Below are 20321 nucleotides of genomic sequence, written 5' to 3'. Positions count from 1 at the left end.
AGTTCTTAAAGGAAAATGTATAGTTTCGTGAGTTTAGCGGCTTAAGAAGGTGCTGAAATTTAGGGTTAAGGAGAGTTTAGGGAGCTTGCCCAGCCGTGTGAACAATGAAATTATGAGTTGGTGGAATCCCTTATTGAGCGTTTTCCATGTGCTGAGCCCCTAAAACCTAAGAACAAAACAATATTTGAAGTATGTAGAGTTTACATTCTACTAGAGACTAAAACGAGCTCCCAAATAATTAGTGTGGTAAGCTATTAATATTAAGTAGTGCACGGTGTGGAAAGAATAGAACAGGATAAAAGAAGATGAGGGGATAGAGGGGCAGATTACAACTCTTAAATAGGATTCTCAGAGTGGGCTTCATTATTGAGCAGAGATTTGAAGGAGGTAAGGGGGCATACTATGCAGTTAACTGGGAGAAGATCTGTTAATCTGAGAAAAGCTGTCCAGGCAAAAGAAACTTACAGCTCCAAGGCTCCTAGTCAGTAGCAAGCCTAGCTTGTTCAGGAAACACCGCGGAAGGCAGGAGTCAAAAGAGAAAGGAGGAGAGTAAGTGCTGGCGGGGGTGGGGTGGGGGTTAGGGTGCCAGATTGTGTAGGGTTTTGTAAGGACTTTGGCTTTTATGTGACGTGAAGATTTCTTGGAGGATTTTGAGAAAAGGAATGGCGTGACCTGACGCATTTTAAAAGCATCACTCAGACTCTTGAGAAAGGACTGTAGGGGAGGGAAAGTGACAGGAGGGGCGAAATGAATGTCATGAACCAGGGTGGTTCTAGTGGAGGTGGTAAGAAGTGATCAGATTCTTCCTACGATTGAATAAAAGGCATGAGAGAAAGAGAAGAATCTTGGATGATTCCAAGATTTTTTAACTGAATGACTGGAAGGATGGAGTTACCATCGGTTGAGATGGGAGAGACATCAGGTGGAGCAAGTTTGAAGGGTAAGATCAAGACTTCAGTAACGGAATGTTAAGTTTGAGATGCTTACTCGTCATCATGTTTCAGTTGGGATGTGTGATTCTGCAGCAGGAGAGAGAGCTGTGGGCTAGAGAGCAAAACTAGGAAGTCATCAGCAAACGGATAGTATTTCAAACCATTATAATGAGTGTAGATAAAGAACTGAAAAATAGAAGAGGATGAAGGACTGAACCCTGGAGCAGTCCCACATGAAGAGCTGGAGAGAAAAGGAGGACCTAGTAAAGGAGAATGAGAAGGGAAAAACAAGAGAGTAGAATGTCATGGAAGCCAAGTGAAGAAAGTGTTTCCCCAGTGGTTAAATTTTGCTGTATTCCTCATTTTAATTTTTTATGAAAATGCCCTCCAAACAGAATTCCTTTTGGTTTACGGTCAGCACTTGATTTTCCAGAAATTGTCTTAATTTCAAGTTATATATTTCAATATTGATATTGGGTGTTTTGATAATCCAACATTTTGGTGTCTATACTGCATTTTTCATCTTTTTAAATTCTTTTAAACAGGACATTAAAAACACCAAAACTGTCTTTTAGAATACGAGTCCCATCAAAACTTACTACCAAGCCACAACTGCAAAATTGTGATTAGAAGACAAAACCTATCATGTTTAGATCCAAAACTGGATTTGAATTGTACAATACAATAGAAAGGAACAAATAGTGTTGAACTAAAAAATCACTGACATACAGGTTTGGCTGCAATAATTTATAAAATATTATGCAGTTTATTTAAAGAGGAAAAATCAGATCAAAAGCAAGGAGTTGGAGGAGGAGGAGGAGGAGGAGGAGGGGCAGCAGGAGGAGACAAACCAACCTTTATCTAAAAAACATAGACTGAAAAAATATTTTGGAAGTCTCTTCTAGCCTTAATATTTTATCTCCCTACATATAATACATTCTTTCCTTATAAGAATAGAAAATAATCCTGAACTAGATAACTGTCTTAAATTTATTCAGTGGTGCCATACAAATGAGACCAAAAACTGTTTATAGAGACTGCCTTCATGGCTTACTGGTAATAATAGTTGTGTGGGTTGAATAAGATGATTTCTATGATCAGAATAAAATTCTTATTCAGAAGAAATCACAAAAGCATTGATCAATTCAGCAAATGTGTATTTAATGCTACTCAATAAATGAATAGGGTAAGTATGATGGAAACAGTGGGCTCTATATTCAGATCTGTGTTCAGATTTTGACTCAGATGCTATAAAATCTCAGTTAAATCACATAATCTCTGTGAGCCTCATTTTCTTCATCTGTAAACTGGGCTAATTATATTACCACATAGGTTGTTGAGATAATGTACATTAAAGAAATACACACACCTCTGGCTATAGAATTAAAAAACAAACAAACCTAACTCCCTGCCTTCAAAGAACTCCAGTGGGGAGAGCCCAAGTAAGGAAGCAAATCCTGAAAGTATGAGAGGTTCTATAACCACTACCTTGTTTTATAATGAAGACCAAGTTTCTTCTCATGTCTTCTTCAAAGAGCCAGATTACGTGTGTTTGTAAGTCCCTTGTTGGTAGCTCAGGATGTATTTCCCATCGATATTAACCTGCATGTAGTGATTAGATCACTCAGACCAGAGACACAGATACTCATTCATTTATTTGTTTTCAACCGATACTGTTTATTTTCCCCATATTTGTCTTAATTTTCCATAATCATAGAAAGAATTACTATGCGAAATAAAATATTCTCTACCATATCATTTCATGAGCATAAAGTATAGCAAACATTCTGTACAATTATCAGAGACACAATATTAAAAATGAAAGCTAATGAAGCATAGTCCTTAGCTTAGGCTAGCAGTTTTCAAACTTTTTGTTTTAGAACTTTATGTCCTTAAAAATTATTGGGGGGCTTCCCTGGTGGCGCAGTGGTTGAGAGTCCGCCAGCTGATGCAGGGGACATGGGTTCGTGCCCCAGTCCGGGAAGATCCCACATGCCGCAGAGCGGCTAGGCCCGTGAGCCATGGCCACTGAGCCTACGCGTCCAGAGACTGTGCTCCGCAACGGGAGAGGCCACAACAGTGAGAGGCCCGCGTACCACAAAAAAAAAAAAATTATTGGGGACCCCAAAGAACTTTCATTTATGTGGTTTCTATCTATCATTATTTACCATGTAGAAATTAAAACTGAGAAAAAATATATTTTACTTAAAAATAATCACAATAAACCCATTATGTGATAACATACACACTTTATGAAAATGACTGTAATTTTCCAAACAAAAAAGCTAATGAGAAGAGTGACATTATTTTACATGCTTTGCAAATCCCTTTTATGTCTGGCTTAATAGGAGATAGCTGGGTTTATATCTACTTCTGTGTTTAACCTGTTGTGACATACCATTTTGGTTGAAGTATATAAAGAAAAATCTGGCCTCAAACAGGTACGTGGTTGGAAAAGGGAGGAGTATTTAAGAACTTCTTCAGATAGCCATGGATGTTCGTCTTTGATATTACATTAAAATTTGACTAGTTGTAAGATTTTTAAAGATTAGTTGCAGTGTACAATCTGAATTCATATTAAGCAGCTCTTTATGCTCTGTTACATTAAAATCTAATAGTCCATTTTGCATTTTTAATGGATCTTTTACCCACGCATGATTTTTGTAATATCATGTATTCATTGGTCATCTGGAAAATATTGGTTCACTGAGTTATGCATTTCTTCTAAAAGTTGACACACTATATTTTACAATATCAAAAAATCACATTTGTTAAAATCACTACTAGTCTCATCAGAAAAGTCTTCAGGTACTAGTAAGCTGCCAAGCTTACAATGGGGGATAGAAGTTTTCTGAAATTCTGATTTTCTTGAATAGGGACTTCCTTTGGCTCCAGGTCACTGATGGTAGTACCTATAATGCAATGCAGGGGATGGAAGCAGGGAATTAGGAGATTTGTGAGTAGTGAGGGCCTCTTGTTGGTATATATTTCCCATGGCTATTTCTCAGGCTAGGCCATCTCACTGTTACCTTTTTCATCTATGGACCCCTGAAAATTGCCTGACGTTTCCATTGCCACCATTAGTTAGCTAGAGCCACCTTATCATTAACTTGAAAATATTTTGGGAGTCTACTTATAGAGACAGTCTGAAGGGTGCTTTGTGGGGGTCCTTCTACCCTGTTCATTTGTGCAAGATGCACGCCACCATCCTGCCCTATGATGCATCATTAGGCAGCATCTTGGGAGGGCCAAAGTTTATACTATTAGTGGTTTCTGACTAAGGTTTTTCTTCTTTTCCAACCCACGATGGAAAAGAATGCATTCTCATAGCCACTCTTCTTCTTGAGGCAATCAACAAACCTTTTCAATTTTTCTGAAGTTTCCTTTTTTTTTTCTTATAGCAACCAGTTGAAATAGAGATAAAAGACTCCTTATCTTTTATCCCTTTACACTCTAATAGGGATGATAAGGTCTTACATAATGTTGGCCTTTGGCTCCACAAAAATTGAAAGAAAGCTAAGCTTCATTTAGGGGAAATAACAAAAGTCGGTAGCTTTCCTGGAATTTCTATCATAAGAGCCAGTAGGACCTCTGGGACAGAGAGGTAAGGAGATGGAAGAACAGTTTGAGGAACTGAAGACGTGTTCATAAGATCAGCATTCACAGCAGTGATGTGGGCAGAAACTGCAGAACTGGATTATACTCTTCTCTATATTTTCACTAGGTCACTCCTACTTACTAGATTAACTAGGGTAAAAAAGTGGAGATTAGAGATAAAAGACCCCTCAGTAAGTGACCAGGTTCCAAAAGTTTCCACCATGTACCAGTACCCTCCAGGAAGATTTTGTTGATTTAGTTTCCCTACAATTATCCCTTCATTATTCTAAAGTCTAGAGTTCAGAGGCAGATTAGTATATTCCAAAATTTGCCTTAGTCAAAGGCACTATTCCTATGACAGAGACATGCTAGGAAGTTCCAGGGTTCTCCAGGGAGCACTAGATGCTAGAATATCTTGTATTTGCTAAAACCTTCAGAAGGCATATAGAGCTAACTTGAAGTATGATCCATGGCCCGGTAGCAGTGGCATTATCTGGAAGCTCGACAGAAATGCAGAATCTCGGGGTCCACACCCAGGCCAACCGAAAGATCCCCAGGTGATCCGTAAACACATTAAAGTCTGAGAAACACTTTAGAAACACTGAGAAGATGTGCGTTACATCCCCCACCCATATTAATTTCCATTGATCAGTCAGAGGCCTTGTTTCAGGCCAAAAATTTATGGTTGGTTTATAATATTATTGTTAAAAACAATATTATTTTTTAAATGATTACATTGCTTGAAAGGAAGACAGACTGGTGGAACTACTGCGGAAAGCTAATATATTTGTTTTATTTTTCTAACTTAGTCCTTGCACAGACATGAAATGAGATTTAATAGACCCCTTATCTGACTGGTAGGCAACAGATAAATCCAGGGACCTATGATTATACCTCGTCAGAACAAAATAGCTTTATTTTTCTTTCATGCAACTATCAACAAAAGTGATTCCCAAAGTTTAGTACCAGGAACAGCAGCATCACATCACCTGGGAACTTGTTAGAAGTGCGAATGCCTGGGCTAGCCAAGACCCTCTGAGTCAGGCTCTGGGGATGGAACTCAGAAATCTGTATTTTAATAAGCCCTCTAGGTGATCCTGGTGCATGCCCAAACTGGAGACCCACTGGTCTTGATCCATAATTATCTTCTGATACATATAAGCCGACCATTTAAGGTTTTTTTTCTCTAGTGTCTAAGGTAAGCTTCCTTAACTGAGAACCAAATCAGCCTCTTCCCATGTCTTCGTTTGGAAAATCTAGGTGCCTACACTAGGTGATACCAAAAGAATGATCACATCAAAATGTTCTCATGGATATACTGAAAAAAAAAAAAAGCCCCCAGAACAAAAAACAAACAAAAAAAACCCCTCTAGAAATGAAGATAGAGCTTGTATTGATACAATCGACACCTTTAGGTAAATAAAAGAGATTAATGACTGCCTACAAAATCATATTTATTTTTTTCCAAAGTTATTTAAGAATCTGATACTATGGTGTGCCCAGGTGGCTCTTGGACACTCAATTCATTTTTATTAATGCTCACATTAATATTTTGACTGATTAGCCTCATTGTCCAGAAATGGCTGATTTTTTAAATCGCAGCAGCAAGACATTAGACACTCCTGCTAAATGCAATGCAATATATGGATTGAATCCTGAAACAGAAAAAGACATTAGTGGAAAATGAATGTAATTAGAATAAATTCCAAAGTTTAGTCAATAGTAATGTACCAATGTTGGTTCTAAGTTTTGAAAAATGTACTATGGCAATGCAAAATGTTAACATTAGGGGAAACTGGGTAAGGCTATATAGGAACTCTGTATTATTTTTGCAACATTTCTGTAAATCTAAAATTATTCCAAAACAAAAAGTTTCTTTAAAAAATCTCTCCCTGACCCTTCACTTAACAAAACTGTTGCAGTATTACCAGGTTAAATAAATTAAAGAACTGCTCTGCACCAACCCAGGCTGCCCATTTGTAAGTAGACCAACATTGTTTAATTTGTTTTCTTGGGATGCCAGCAAATCTACTAGCAGTCACAAAACACATTTACTAAATATATAGGACAGACAGTTAAAGCAGGAAAGGTGCTTCCTTTATTCTCCATTTCTTGAACTTTTGTGTATACAGTTTCCACTTGAGTACTTTGTACTTGGTGATATGTTGTGTTAATAATAATCCTTAAATCATTTCATGATGACTGTTCCCATCTACCGCCACCCTCCTCCAGAGCACTTAATGCAGTGTGCTGCAGGAAGTCGGCATTCAGAGCTCAGATTTCTCTGACTAACTGACTGACTCAATGTGCTACCTGTAATTATATTTTAAAATTTAATCAAGGCAGTTCTAGGAAGTCAAGGGGATAAAGTCAGAATCAACTATTCAAGTTAGGTTTGTATTAATTGTCTAGAGTGAATAGACTTCATCAAAACTTGTCAAAATGCAGAATTCATCAGTGGAAACCAGAATATCAGAAATTTAAATCATCCCTATGAAATACACTTAAGACTGAAGGTGAATAGTTCATGGTGAAGTTAACATTTCTAAAATAAATTTTGAGCTGAATAGAAAGTTACCAGTCTTACTTCTTTCGTGCTTTTTAAAAACTGTATTTTGTTTTTTAAAGTAATCAAGCATCACAAATATTATTTTGCTCTGGTTGTTGATATGTGTTGAGAAATTCTGAAAAAGGCTTGAAATAGAAGGAACCATTTATCTCTCCAGTCTTCCTCAGTAGTATCTATGAAAATAAAGCCAAAGCTACTTAAAAATACCAAGAATTATGATACAGCTAACCTTAGATATTCTCAAAGTGTTTCTGATATATCATCTCAGTCCTCCTAAAATTCCTATAAGTAGATGCAAGGCAGGAATTTCACCATTTTTCCAGTGGGAAAACGGAAATTCAAAGAGACTTAGAACAGCATCCAGATTAAACTACAAATTGTAGTTCTTAGGCCATTGCTCGTTTAACTTACAATGTGTCATGCCCTTAGGTCCATATTACTTAGAGTAAATGACTAAGTGAACACAACCTCATATAGCTGCATATAACTCATTTTCTTTTCTTGACTCTGCAGTGAATGTTCAGAAGCAAAGCACTTGATGAAGTAAAGTGTGGATCCTTTAAAAGAAGCAGATGCATGAAGTTTGAAGCAGTGAATGTGAGAGCAGTATTTGTTTTTCATTTAATTATTTCAACCCATGTTCCCTATTGTGGAGATGATAGAGCTTCATACAATTTTGGCAAAATGAATTTAAGCAAGAATATATATATTTGATGTATAGTTTCCCATATCTATGACTAAATGGGGAGATTTACCTCAGGGGTTCCCAGTTGTAGTAAGTGGGAAAGAATTATCTTTATGATTTCCTGATGTGAGGTAATAAATTGAAAATTATTTGGTTGACGCAATTACAGAATTGTTGGTCAGAAGCCAGGAGAATTATTGATTTCTCTTCCAGGTTTCTTTCTCAGTAACAAAATAGTTTTCAAATACCTGAATAAGATTTTACATTCACACCATTCATGGGGAGATTTAATATTTGAGCAGGTTTACTATCTGAATGGTGCCTTCTAGCCTTATACAAAATGAAGATGCACCTAATGTACTTTACATAGCTGATAAAAGGTACTGTCTATTTAATATTTTATCTCAAATTAACATAAACATTTCTGCAATTGTTTTGAAACTAACATCTAACAAAGTGGTCAGGTTTGATGTTCTAGATAAGAAAATACGGTGTGTTAACTTTTCCGGAGGAACATTATATTGTTATATCAAACACTTAAATAGGAGTCATGGCATTGATCCATAGGCATCTTTATTAAAAATATGTCTCCCAAAACTTGGAATTGTGTTTAATGAACATAGCACATTTAGTCCATATAAACTATTAAGTAAGGTGGTTCCAGTACTCATTTATTCATTCATTCTATATAAATATTTCTCAGCCCTCACAACCAAGCATGGGCCGTATGAGGAAGGCAGAGAAGCAAAACACAATAAAAGGCCCCTCTCTGCCAGTAACTTAAAATTTAATGAAAAATCAAAACATAGAAACATGAAGTCTTATATCTCAATCCAGGTGTTAAATAGCACTGGAAAAGAACAGTACTGTAAGGATTAGAAGATTATATCTCCAGATACATTCTCAAATATTAAATGAGGGGAAAGCCCTGTGTTTTGGAAACAATGTATTACAGTGGTTAGGAACATAAATTTCTAAAAAATTTTTTTGGAAAACATTATTACCTAAAATCATTCTACTGTGCTTAGATCTCTGAGGCTTATTTACTACTCATTGTAAGTTTGTACCCTTGAACACCATCTCTCTTAACAGCAGCTCCTCCCCCCACGCCCTGGTAACCACCATTTTACTCTCTGTTTTTAATAGGTGTAACTTTTTTAGATTCCACAAACAAGTGGTACCATACAGTACTTGTCTTTCTTTCTGACTTATCTCCCATAGCATAATGTGCTCAAGGTCTATCCATGTTGTCATAAATGGGAGGATATCCTCCTTTCTCATGGCTGAATAATATTCCATAGTGTATATGTACCACACCTTTTTTTTTTAACATCTTTATTGGAGTATAATTGCTTTACAATGGTGTGTTAGTTTCTGCTTTATAACAAAGTGAATCAGCTATATATATATATATATATATCTCCCCATATCTCTTCCCTCTTGCATCTCCCTCCCTCCCACCCTCCCTATGCCACCCCTCTAGTTGGTCACAAAGCACCAAACTGATCTCCCTGTGCTATGCGGCTGCTTCCCACTAGCTATCTATTTTACGTTTGGTAGTGTATATATGTCCATGCGACTCTCTTACTTTCTCCCAGCTTACTCTTCCCCCTTAACATATCTTCAAGTCCATTCTCTAGTAGGTCTGTGTCTTTATTCCTATCGTGCCCCTAGGTTCTTCATGACCATTTTTTTCTTTTTTTTTTTTAGATTCCATATATATGTGTTAGCATATGGTATTTGTTTTTCTCTTTCCGACTTACTTCACTCTGTATGACAGACTCTATGTCCATCCACCTCACTACAAATAACTCAATTTCATTTCTTTTTATGGCTGAGTAATATTCTATTGTATATATGTGCCACATCTTCTTTATCCATTCATCTGTTGATGGACACTTAGGTTGTTTCCATGTCCTGGCTATTGTAAATACAGCTGCAATGAACATTGTGGTACATGACTCTTTTTGAATTATGGTTTTCTCAGGGTATATGCCCAGTAGTGGGATTGCTGGGTTGTATGGTAGTTCTATTTTTAGTTTTTTAAGGAACCTCCATACTGTTCTGCATAGTGGCTGTATCAATGTACATTCCCACCAACAGTGCAAGAGGGTTCCCTTTTCTCCACACCCTCTCCAGCATTTATTGTTTCTAGATTTTTTGACGTTGGCCATTCTGACTGGTGTGAGATGATATCTCATTGTAGTTTTGACTTGCATTTCTCTAATGATTAATGATGTTGAGCATGCTTTCATGTGTTTGCTGGCGATCTGTGTATCTTCTTTGGAGAAATGTCTATTTAGTCTTCTACCCATTTTTGGATTGGGTTGTTTGTTTTTCTGATATTGAGCTGCATGAGCTGCTTGTAAATTTTGCAGATTAATCCTTTGTCACTTGCTTCATTTGCAAATATTTTCTCCCATTCTGAGGGTCGTCTTTTCATCTTGTTTATGGTTTCCTTTGCTGTGCAAAAGCTTTTAAGTTTCATTAGGTCCCATTTGTTTATTTTTGTTTTTATTGTTGATTCTTCCAATCCAAGAACACGGTATATCTCTCTATCTATTTGTATCATCTTTGATTTCTTTCATCAGTGTCTTATAATTTTCTGCATACAGGTCTTTTGTCTCCTTAGGTATGTTTATTCCTAGATATTTTATTCTTTTTGTTGTAGTGGTAAATGGGAGTGTTTTCTTAATTTCACTTTCAGATTTTTCATCATTAGTGTATAGGAATGCAAGGATTTCTGTTCATTAATTTTGTATCCTGCTACTTTACCAAATTCATTGATTAGCTCTAGTAGTTTTCTGGTAGCATCTTTAGGATTCTCTATGTACAGTATCATGTCATCTGCAAACAGTGACAGCTTTACTTCTTCTTTTCCGATTTGGATTCCTTTTATTTCTTTTTCTTCTCTGATTGGTGTGGCTAACAATTCCAAAATTATGTTGAATAATAGTGGTGAGAGTGGGCAACCTTGTCTTGTTCCTGATTTTAGTGGAAATGGTTTCAGTTTTTCACCATTGAGGACGATGATAGCTGTGGGTTGGTCATATATGGCCTTTATTATGTTGAGGTAAGTTCCCTCTATGCCTACTTTCTGGAGGGTTTTTATCATAAATAAGTGTTGAATTTTGTTAAAAGCTTTCTCTGCATCTGTTGAGATGATCATATGGTTTTTCTCCTTCAATTTGTTAATATGGTGTATCACATTGATTGATTTGTGTATATTGAAGAATCCTTGCAATCTGGGGTAAACCCCACTTGATCATTATGTATGATCCTTTTAATGTGCTGTTGGATTCTGTTTGCTGGTATTTTGTTAAGGATTTTTGCGTCTGTGTTCCTCAGTGATGTAGGCCTGTAGTTGTCTTTCTTTGTGAAATTTTTGTCTGTTTGGTAGCCAGGGTGATGGTGGCCTTGTAGAATGAGTTTGGGAGTGTTCCTCCCTCTGCTATATTTTGGAAGAGTTTGAGAAGGATAGGTGTTAGCTCTTCTCTAAATGTTTGATAGAATTCGCCTGTGAAGCCATCTGGTCCTGGGCTTTTGTCTGTTGGAAGATTTTTTTTTTTTTTTTTTTTTTTTGCGGTACATGGGCCTCTCACTGTTGTGGCCTCTCCCGTTGTGGAGCACAGGCTCCAGACGCGCAGGATCAGCGGCCATGGCACATGGGCCCAGTTGCTCCGCGGCATGTGGGATCTTCCCAGACCGGGGCACGAACCCATGTCCCCTGCATCAACAGGCAGACTCTCAACCACTGCACCACCAGGGAGGCCCTGTTGGAAGATTTTTAATCACAGTTTCAATTTCAGTGCTTGTGATCGGTCTGTTTATATTTTCTATTTCTTCCTGGTTCAGTTTCGGAATGTTGTGCATTTTAAAGAATTTCTCCATTTCTTCCAGGTTGTCCATTTTATTGGCATAGAGTTGCTTGTAGTAATCTCTCATGATCTTTTGTATTTCTGTAGTGTCAGTTGTTACTTCACGTTTTTCATTTCTAATTCTATTGATTTGAGTCTTCTCCCTTTTTTTCTTGATGAGTCTGGCTAATGGTTTATCAGTTTTGTTTATCTTCTCAAAGAACCAGCTTTTAGTTTTATTGATCTTTGCTATCATTTCCTTCATTTCTTTTTCATTTATTTCTGATATGATCTTTATGATTTCTTTCCCTCTGCTAACTTTGGGCCTCTTTTGTTCTTCTCTCTCTAATTGCTTTAGGTGTAAGGTTAGGTTGTTTATTTGAGATGTTTCTTGTTTCTTAAGGTGGGATTGTATTGCTATAAACTTCCACCTTAGAACTGCTTTTGCTGCATACCATAGGTTTTGTGTCATCGTATTTTCATTGTCATTTGTTCCTAGGTATTTTATCATTTCCTCTTTGAGTCTTTTAGTGATCTCTTGGTTATTAAGTATTGTATTGTTCAGCCTCAATGTGTTTGTATTTTTTACAGATTTTTTCCTGTAATTGATATCTAGTCTCATAGCGTTGTGGTCAGAAAAGATACTTGATACGATCTCAATTTTCTTAAATTTTCCAAGGCTAGATTTGTGACCCAAGATATGATCTATCCTGGAGAATGTTCCATAAGCACTTGAGAAGAAAGTGTATTCTGTAGTTTTTGGATGGAATGTCCTATAAATATCAATTAAATCTATCTTGTTTAATATATCATTTAAAGCTTGTGTTTCCTTATTTATTTTCATTTTGGATGATCTGTCCATTGGTGAAAGTGGGGTGTTAAAGTCCCCTACTATGACTGTGTTACTGTCGATTTCCCCTTTTGGCTCTTAGCATTTGCCTTACATAGTGAGGTGCTCCTATATTGGGTGCATAAATATTTACCATTGTTATATCTTCTTCTTGGATTGATCCCTTGGTCATTATGTAGCGCCCTTCTTTGTCTCTTGTAATAGTCTTTATTTTAAAGTCTATTTTGTCTGATATGAGAATTGCTACTCCAGCTATCTTTTGATTTCCATTTGCAGGGAATATCTTTTTCCATCCCCTCACTTTCAGTTTGTATGTGTCCCTATGGCTGAAATGAGTCTCTTGTAGATAGCATATATACGTGTCTTGTTTTTGTATCCATTCAGCCAGTCTATGTCTTTTGTTTGGAGCCTTTAATCCATTTACATTTAAGGTAATTATCGATATGTATGTTCCTATTACCATTTTCTTAATTGTTTTGGGTTTGTTATCGGAGGTCTTTTCCTTCTCTTGTGTTGCCTGCCTAGAGAAGTGCCTTTAGCATTTGTTGTAAAGGTTGTTTGGTGGTGCTGAATTCTCTTAGCTTTTGCTTATTTGTAAAGGTTTTAATTTATCTGTCAAATCTGAATGAGATCCTTGCTGGGTAGAGTAATCTTGGTTTTATGTTTTCCCCTTTCATCACTTTAAATATGTCCTGCCACTCCCTTCTGGCTTGCAGAGTTTCTGCTGAAAGGTCAACTGTTAAACTTATGGGGATTCCCTTGTATGTTATGTACTGTTTTTCCCCTGCTGCTTTTAATATTTTTTCTTTGTATTTAATTTTTGATAGTTTGATTAATATGTGTCTTGGCATGTTTCTCCTTGGATTTATCCTGTATGGGACGCTCTGTGCTTCCTGGACTTGATTAACTGTTTCCTTTCCCATATTAGGGAAGTTTTCAACTATAATCTCTTCAAATATTTCCTCAGCCCCTTTTTTATTTCTCTTCTTCTTCTGGGACCCCTATAATTTGAATGCTGGTGTAGTTAATATTGTCCCAGAGGTCTCCGAGACTGTCCTCAATTCTTTTCATTGTTTTTTCTTTATTCTGCTCTGCAGTAGTTATTTCCACTATTTTATCTTCCAGTCAGTTATCCATTTTTCTGCCTGAGTTATTCTGCTATTGATCCCTTCTGGAGAATTTTTAATTTCATTTATTGTGTTGTTCATCATTGTTTGTTTGCTCTTTAGTTCTTCTAGGTCCTTGTTAAACGTTTCTTGTATTTTCTCTGTTCTATTTCCAAGATTTTGGATCATCTTTACTATCATTATTCTGAATTCTTTTTCAGGTAAACTGCCTAGTTCCTCTTCATTTGTTAGGTCTGGTGAGTTTTTACCTTGCTCCTTCATCTGCTGTGTGTTTCTCTGTCTTCTTATTTTGCTTAACTTACTGTGTTTGGGGTCTCTTTTTCGCAGGCTGCATGTTCGTAGTTCCCGTTTTTTTTGGTGTCTCTCCCCAGTGGGTAAGGTTGGTGCAGTGGGTTGTGTAGGCTTCCTGGTGGAGGGGACTAGTGCCTGTGTTTGGTGGATGAGGCTGCATCTTGTCTTTCTGGTAGGCAGGTCCATGTCTGGTGCTGTGTTTTGGGGTGTCTGTGACCTTATTATGCTTTTAGGCAGCCTCTCTGCTAATGGGTGGGGTTGTGTTCCTGTCTTGCCAGTTGTTTGGCATAGGGTGTAGCTTGCTGGTCACTGAGTGGAGCTGGGTCTTGGCATTGAGATGGATATCTTTGGGAGATTTTCACTGTTTGATATTATGTGGAGTTGGGAGGTCTCTGGTGGACAAATTTCCTGAACTTGGCTCTCCCATCTCAGAGGTACTGCCCTGATGCCTGGCCAGAGCACAAGAGCCTGTTATCCACATGGCTCAGAATAAAAGGGAGAAAAAAAGAAAGAAAGAAAGAAAGAAAGAGATACAAGAAAATAAAATAAAACAATGTTATTTAAAATAAATAATAATTATTAAAAAAATTTTTAAGTAATAAAAAAAGAAGGAAAGAAAGAAGAAAGCAACCAAACCAAAAAAACAAATCCACCAATGATAACAAGCGCCAGAAGGTATACTAAAAAAAATGAAAAACAAAAAAAAGGACAGATCGTACCCTAGGACAAATGGCAAAAGCAAAGCTATACAGACAAAGTCACACACAGAAACATACACATACACAATCATAAAAAGAGAAAAACGGAAAAATATATATATATATATTGTTGCTCCCAAAGTGCACCTCCTCAAATTGGGATGGTTTGTTGTCTATTAAGGCATTCAACAGATGCAGGGTACATCAAATTGATTGTGGAGATATAATCCACTGCTCCTGAGGCTGCTGGGAGAGATTTCCCTTTCTCTTCTTTGTTAGCACAGCTCCTGGGGTTTAGCTTTGCATTTGGCCCCGCCTCTGCGTGTAGGTCGCCTGAGGGTGTCTGTTCTTTGCTCAGACAGGACGGGGTTAAAGGAGCAGCTGATTCGGGGTCTCTGGCTCACTCAGGCTGGAGGGAGGGAGGGGTACGGAGTGCGGGGCGAGCCTGCGGCAGCAGAGGTCGGCGTGACGTTGCACCAGCCTGAGGCGCACCGTGCGTTCTCCCGGGGAAGTTGTCCCTGGATCACGGGACCCTGGCAATGGCGGGCTGCACAGGCTCCCGGGAGGGGCGGTGTGGAGAGTGACCTGTGCTTGCACACAGGCTTCTTGGTGGCTGCTGCAGCAGCCTTAGTGTCTCATGCCCGTCTCTGCGGTCTGCGCTGATAGCCACGGCTTGCGCCCGTCTCTGGAGCTCCTTTAAGTGGTGCCCTTAAACCCCCCTCCTCGCGCACCGCAAAACAAGAGGACAAGAAAAAGTCTCTTGCGTCTTCGGCAGCTCCAGACTTTCTCCCAGACTCCCTCCCGGCTAGCCGTGGTGCACTAGCCCCCTTCAGGCTGTGTTCACGGATCCGACGGAAGCCGAAGCCGGATCCTCAGCTCCCAGCCCCCACCCGCCCTGGCGGGTGAGCAGACATGCCTCTCGGGCTGGTGAGTGCTGGTCGGCACCGATCCTCTGTGTGGGAATCTCTCCGCTTTGCCCTCCGCACCCCTGTTGCTCTCCTCTGTGGCTCCGAAGCTTCCCCCTCCGCCACCCGCAGTCTCCGCCCGCGAAGGGGCTCCTAGTGTGTGGAAACCTTTCCTCCTTAACAGCTCCCTCCCACTGGTGCAGGTCCTGTCCCTATTCTTTTGTCTGTGTTTTTTCTTTTTTCTTTTGCCCTACCCAGGTACGTGGGGGAGTTTCTTGCCTTTTGGGAGGTGTGAGGTCTTCTGCCAGTGTTCAGTAGCTATTCTGTAGGAGTTGTTCCACATGTAGTTGTGTTTCTGATGTATTTGTTGGGCGGAAGTTGATCTCCACGCCTTGCTGTTCTGCCATCTTGAAGCTCCTTCTGCATCTTTTTTTAATGCATTCATCTATTGGTGGGCATTTGGATTGTTTCCATATCTTGACTATTGAGGAACATAGGTCTTAGAGTCAGCCATATTTGGGTTCCAGTCCCATCTTAATGCACATTAGCTGTGTGGTTTGGGGCAAGTCTCTTAACTTCTCTAAGCCTCTATTTCCTTCTCTTTAAAAAAAAAGTGGATTATAAAAGCAACTAGCCCGTGGTATTTTTGTGATGATTAGATAAGATCGATAAAGAAACTTTAACACAATCTATCTAGCACTCAGTGTGCTCTCACTAAGTACCTCATATTACTACTAGTAGTCTATTATTGTAATCAGAGAAGATTTCCCAGAGAGGACTAGAGCTAAGGTGGACTTGCTCAATGTTTGTGTTGAGGGTAAGCCCACCTCATTTGTTACTGTTACTGAGGATAAAATATGATCAGTGATGACTAGTTGGAGATGTACTCAATGACATTGGTAAATGCATGGAAATTCATTCATTCATTCACTCATTCATTCATTTATTCATCAAATATTTCTTGTGTGCCTTCTCATTGCTAGCTACTGTGCTAAGTGTCAGGAGTACAAAGGTAAATAAAACTACTCAGGCTCTTTTTTCATTGAACAAATACATAAATATATGTAATTATTACAATAAGTGTTATGAAGATGTATACTGTGCTCTGAGAATGTGTAACAAGGGAATACCTGCCTAGTTTAAGGAAAAGTTTCCTGAGGAAGTGACAAATGAATGGAACTCTAGACGAGTGGCAAGTGGGAAAGGAGGGGTGGGGAAGGGTGTTTGGGCCAGAGGAGCAGCATATGTGAAGGCTGATCTTGGTGTGCCTTAGGCCTGGACAGACCAGAGTGGGTGGATTACAGAGCAGGGAGGTGGGGCAGGTGAGACTGGAATCAGGGCTTTGTGGGCAGTGTTAAGGAGTTAGTTAGATCTTTATCCCAAGTGTGTTAATGATAAGCCACTAAAGAGTTTAACCAGGAGTGTTATGTGACCAGATCTGTGTTTTGTGAGAGCACTGTGGCTGCTCTGTGGAGAGGGCCAAGAGTGCTGGAAACAGAGAGGAGTCTCTATGATTGCTTGTGTACCAGGTGATTGAAGGGACTGAATTCAGTGGGATATAAACATGAAAAGATTCTACTTTTGTTGCTAACCACTGTCTTCACATGTGCTGATCCCGTTTCCTTTCAAATTCCTTAATGACATCTCTAGCAGATTATCATAGTTTGAAGATCATTTACTGTTATTAAAAGTCCTGGGGCTTCCCTGGTGGTGCAGTGGTTGAGAGTCTGCCTGCCAATGCAGGGGACACGGGTTTGTGCCCCAGTCCGGGAAGATCCCACATGCCACGGAGCAGCTAGGCCTGTGAGCCATGGCTGCTGGGCCTGCACGTCCGGAGCCTGTGCTCTGCAATGGGAGAGGCCACAACAGTGAGAGGCCCGCGTTCCGCAAAAAAAAAAAAAAAGTCCTGTCTGGCCTAGTCCAATCTTATACCCAATTCAAACCTTTCTCTACCCACCCCCACTCAGTCCAGTTATAACCCAAGGACTGAGAGATGTCTCTGGAAGTTGTGTTGCCATGTGGTCTGTTTTCTTACCTTCTCTATTATTGGTTTTCTCTGTTCCCTGGCCTGTGGGGCCTGAGTGTAGAGCTGGGGAAAGGTTACAAATGTCTCCCACTTAATTGGAGCTGCTGATGATATACCCTGTTTGGTAGGCATTCAATGCTGCCTCTGTCTGATGAGGCATTCTTCACAGGGTTCTGCAAGGTCCTCTTCATAGATCTCTGATGTGGGAGGGGCCACCTCTTTTGCCACCCTACTTTAGCAATGTACACCACAACCTCTTGGTGTTGGGGCACGCTCACTTGGGCTGTGGCCCTTTTGGACACCTACCAGCAATTCCCTTCAAGTGTGGCTTTCTTCTTCAGTGTATTCTGGGAAATCCAACCACTGTGCCACTCGAACTGATGTCACCTTCCTTTATTCTCCAGTTTTGTTTTTCTGCTGCTCAGGGTGGTGCTGAGAGCAAATTAACGAGTCCACTGCCTAAGTAGATGTCCAACCCAGCAAGAAGATGCTTGTATTTCCTTCTTCCACACGTTTCTTGTCTTTACAAGAAATTTGATTGGTTTTCTTACCTCGGCATATGGGGAGGGAAAGAGACATATAATTTATCCCAAGGGACTCTCTTTATGTTACTCTAGTGTGTGTGTGTGTATAAAATGCAAAGGGAGGGTGGGGGAGACTGATGCTTACATTTGCAAAGCTAGTTATGCTGCTTCTCATTAACCCACTCTTTAGATGATAGGGGTTCCTTGGAGCCTGTTGTTGTTAGCTTTGGAGCTTTGGTGGCAATTCTGAGACTACAGGGAGAGAACAATTTACCAGCCCAAAATATTGAATATGGGAAGTCAGAGGGAAAAGAGTCAAGGATGATTCCCCATTTCTGACCTAGAAAATGGATGGATGGTGAGACAGGGAAAGGTTAAAGCAAAAAAAAGACCAAAATCGACAGTAACACACTCATAGTAGGGGACTTTAACACCCCACTTTCACCAATGGACAGATCATCCAAAATGAAAATAAATAAGGAAACACAAGCTTTAAATGATACATTAAACAAGATGGACTTAATTGATATTTATAGGACATTCCATCCAAAAACAACAGAATACACATTTTTCTCAAGTGCTCATGGAACATTCTCCAGGATAGATCATATCTTGGGTCACAAATCAAGCCTTGGTAAATTTAAGAAAATTGAAATTGTATCAAGTATCTTTTCTGACCACAATGCTATGAGACTAGATATCAATTACAGGAAAAGAGCTGTAAAAACTACAAACACATGGAGGCTAAACAATACACTACTTAATAACGAAGTGATCACTGAAGAAATCAAAGAGGAAATTAAAAAATACCTAGAAACAAATGACAATGGAGACACGACGACCCAAAACCTATGGGATGCAGCAAAAGCAGTGCTAAGAGGGAAGTTTATAGCAATACAATCCCACCTTAAGAAACAGGAAACATCTCGAATAAACAACCTAACCTTGCACCTAAAGCAATTAGAGAAAGAAGAACAAAAACATCCCAAAGTTAGCAGAAGGAAAGAAATCATAAAAATCAGATCAGAAATAAATGAAAAAGAAATGAAGGAAACGATAGCAAAGATCAATAAAACTAAAAGCTGGTTCTTTGAGAAGATAAACAAAATTGATAAACCATTAGCCAGACTCATCAAGAAAAAAAGGGAGAAGACTCAAATCAATAGAATTAGAAATGAAAAAGGAGAAGTAACAACTGACACTACAGAAATAAAAAAGATCATGAGAGATTACTATAAGCAACTCTATGCCAATAAAATGGACAACCTGGAAGAAATGGACAAATTCTTAGAAAAGCACAACCTGCCGAGACTGAATCAGGAAGAAATAGAAAATATGAACAGACCAATCACAAGCACTGAAATTGAAACTGTGATAAAAAATCTTCCAACAAACAAAAGCCCAGGACCAGATGGCTTCACAGGCGAATTCTATCAAGCATTTAGAGAAGAGCTAACACCTATCCTTCTGAAACTCTTCCAAAATATAGCAGAGGGAGGAACACTCCCAAACTCATTCTACGAGGCCACCATCACCTTGATACCAAAACCAGGCAAGGATGTCACAAAGAAAGAAAACTACAGGCCAATATCACTGATGAACATAGATGCAAAAATCCTCAACAAAATCCTAGCAAACAGAATCCAACAGCACATTAAAAGGATCATACACCATGATCAAGTGGGGTTTATTCCAGGAATGCAAGGATTCTTCAATATACGCAAATCAATCAACGTGATACACCATATTAACAAACTGAAGGAGAAAAACCATATGATCATCTCAATAGATGCAGAGAAAGCTTTCGACAAAATTCAACACCCATTTATGATAAAAACCCTGCAGAAAGTAGGCATAGAGGGAACTTTCCTCAACATAATAAAGGCCATATATGACAAACCCACAGCCAGCATCGTCCTCAATGGTGAAAAACTGAAACCATTTCCACTAAGATCAGGAACTAGACAAGGTTGCCCACTTTCACCACTCTTATTCAACCTAGTTTTGGAAGTTTTAGCCACAGCAATCAGAGAAGAAAAGGAAATAAAAGGAATCCAAATTGGAAAGGAAGAGGTAAAGCTGTCACTGTTTGCAGATGACATGATACTATACATAGAGAATCCTAAAGATGCTACCAGAAAACTACTAGAGTTAATCAATGAATTTGGTAAAGTTGCAGGATACAAAATTAATGCACAGAAATCTCTGGCATTCCTATATACTGATGATGAAAAATCTGAAAGAGAAATCAAGGAAACAC

The 20321-nt window shown here is 38.9% G+C and overlaps 1 protein-coding gene across 1 annotated transcript in view; it reads left to right on the top strand.

The window, feature by feature from the left end:
• LOC309800250 (uricase) overlaps window positions 1-20321 on the top strand; it is a gene marked incomplete at its 5' end in the record, with an annotated part of 130573 nt that overhangs the window by 111 nt on the left and 110141 nt on the right. The window contains one exon of the mRNA XM_082614284.1: window positions 7612-7695. Coding sequence (XP_082470410.1) covers window positions 7615-7695 — 81 coding nt within the window. The remainder of the gene's footprint in view (window positions 1-7611; window positions 7696-20321) is intronic.

This window comes from Mesoplodon mirus (genome assembly GCF_964341445.2).
Source record: "Mesoplodon mirus genome assembly, chromosome: 3".
Classification (NCBI taxonomy): domain Eukaryota; kingdom Metazoa; phylum Chordata; class Mammalia; order Artiodactyla; family Ziphiidae; genus Mesoplodon; species Mesoplodon mirus.
This window is presented reverse-complemented; position numbering and strand designations above follow the sequence as displayed.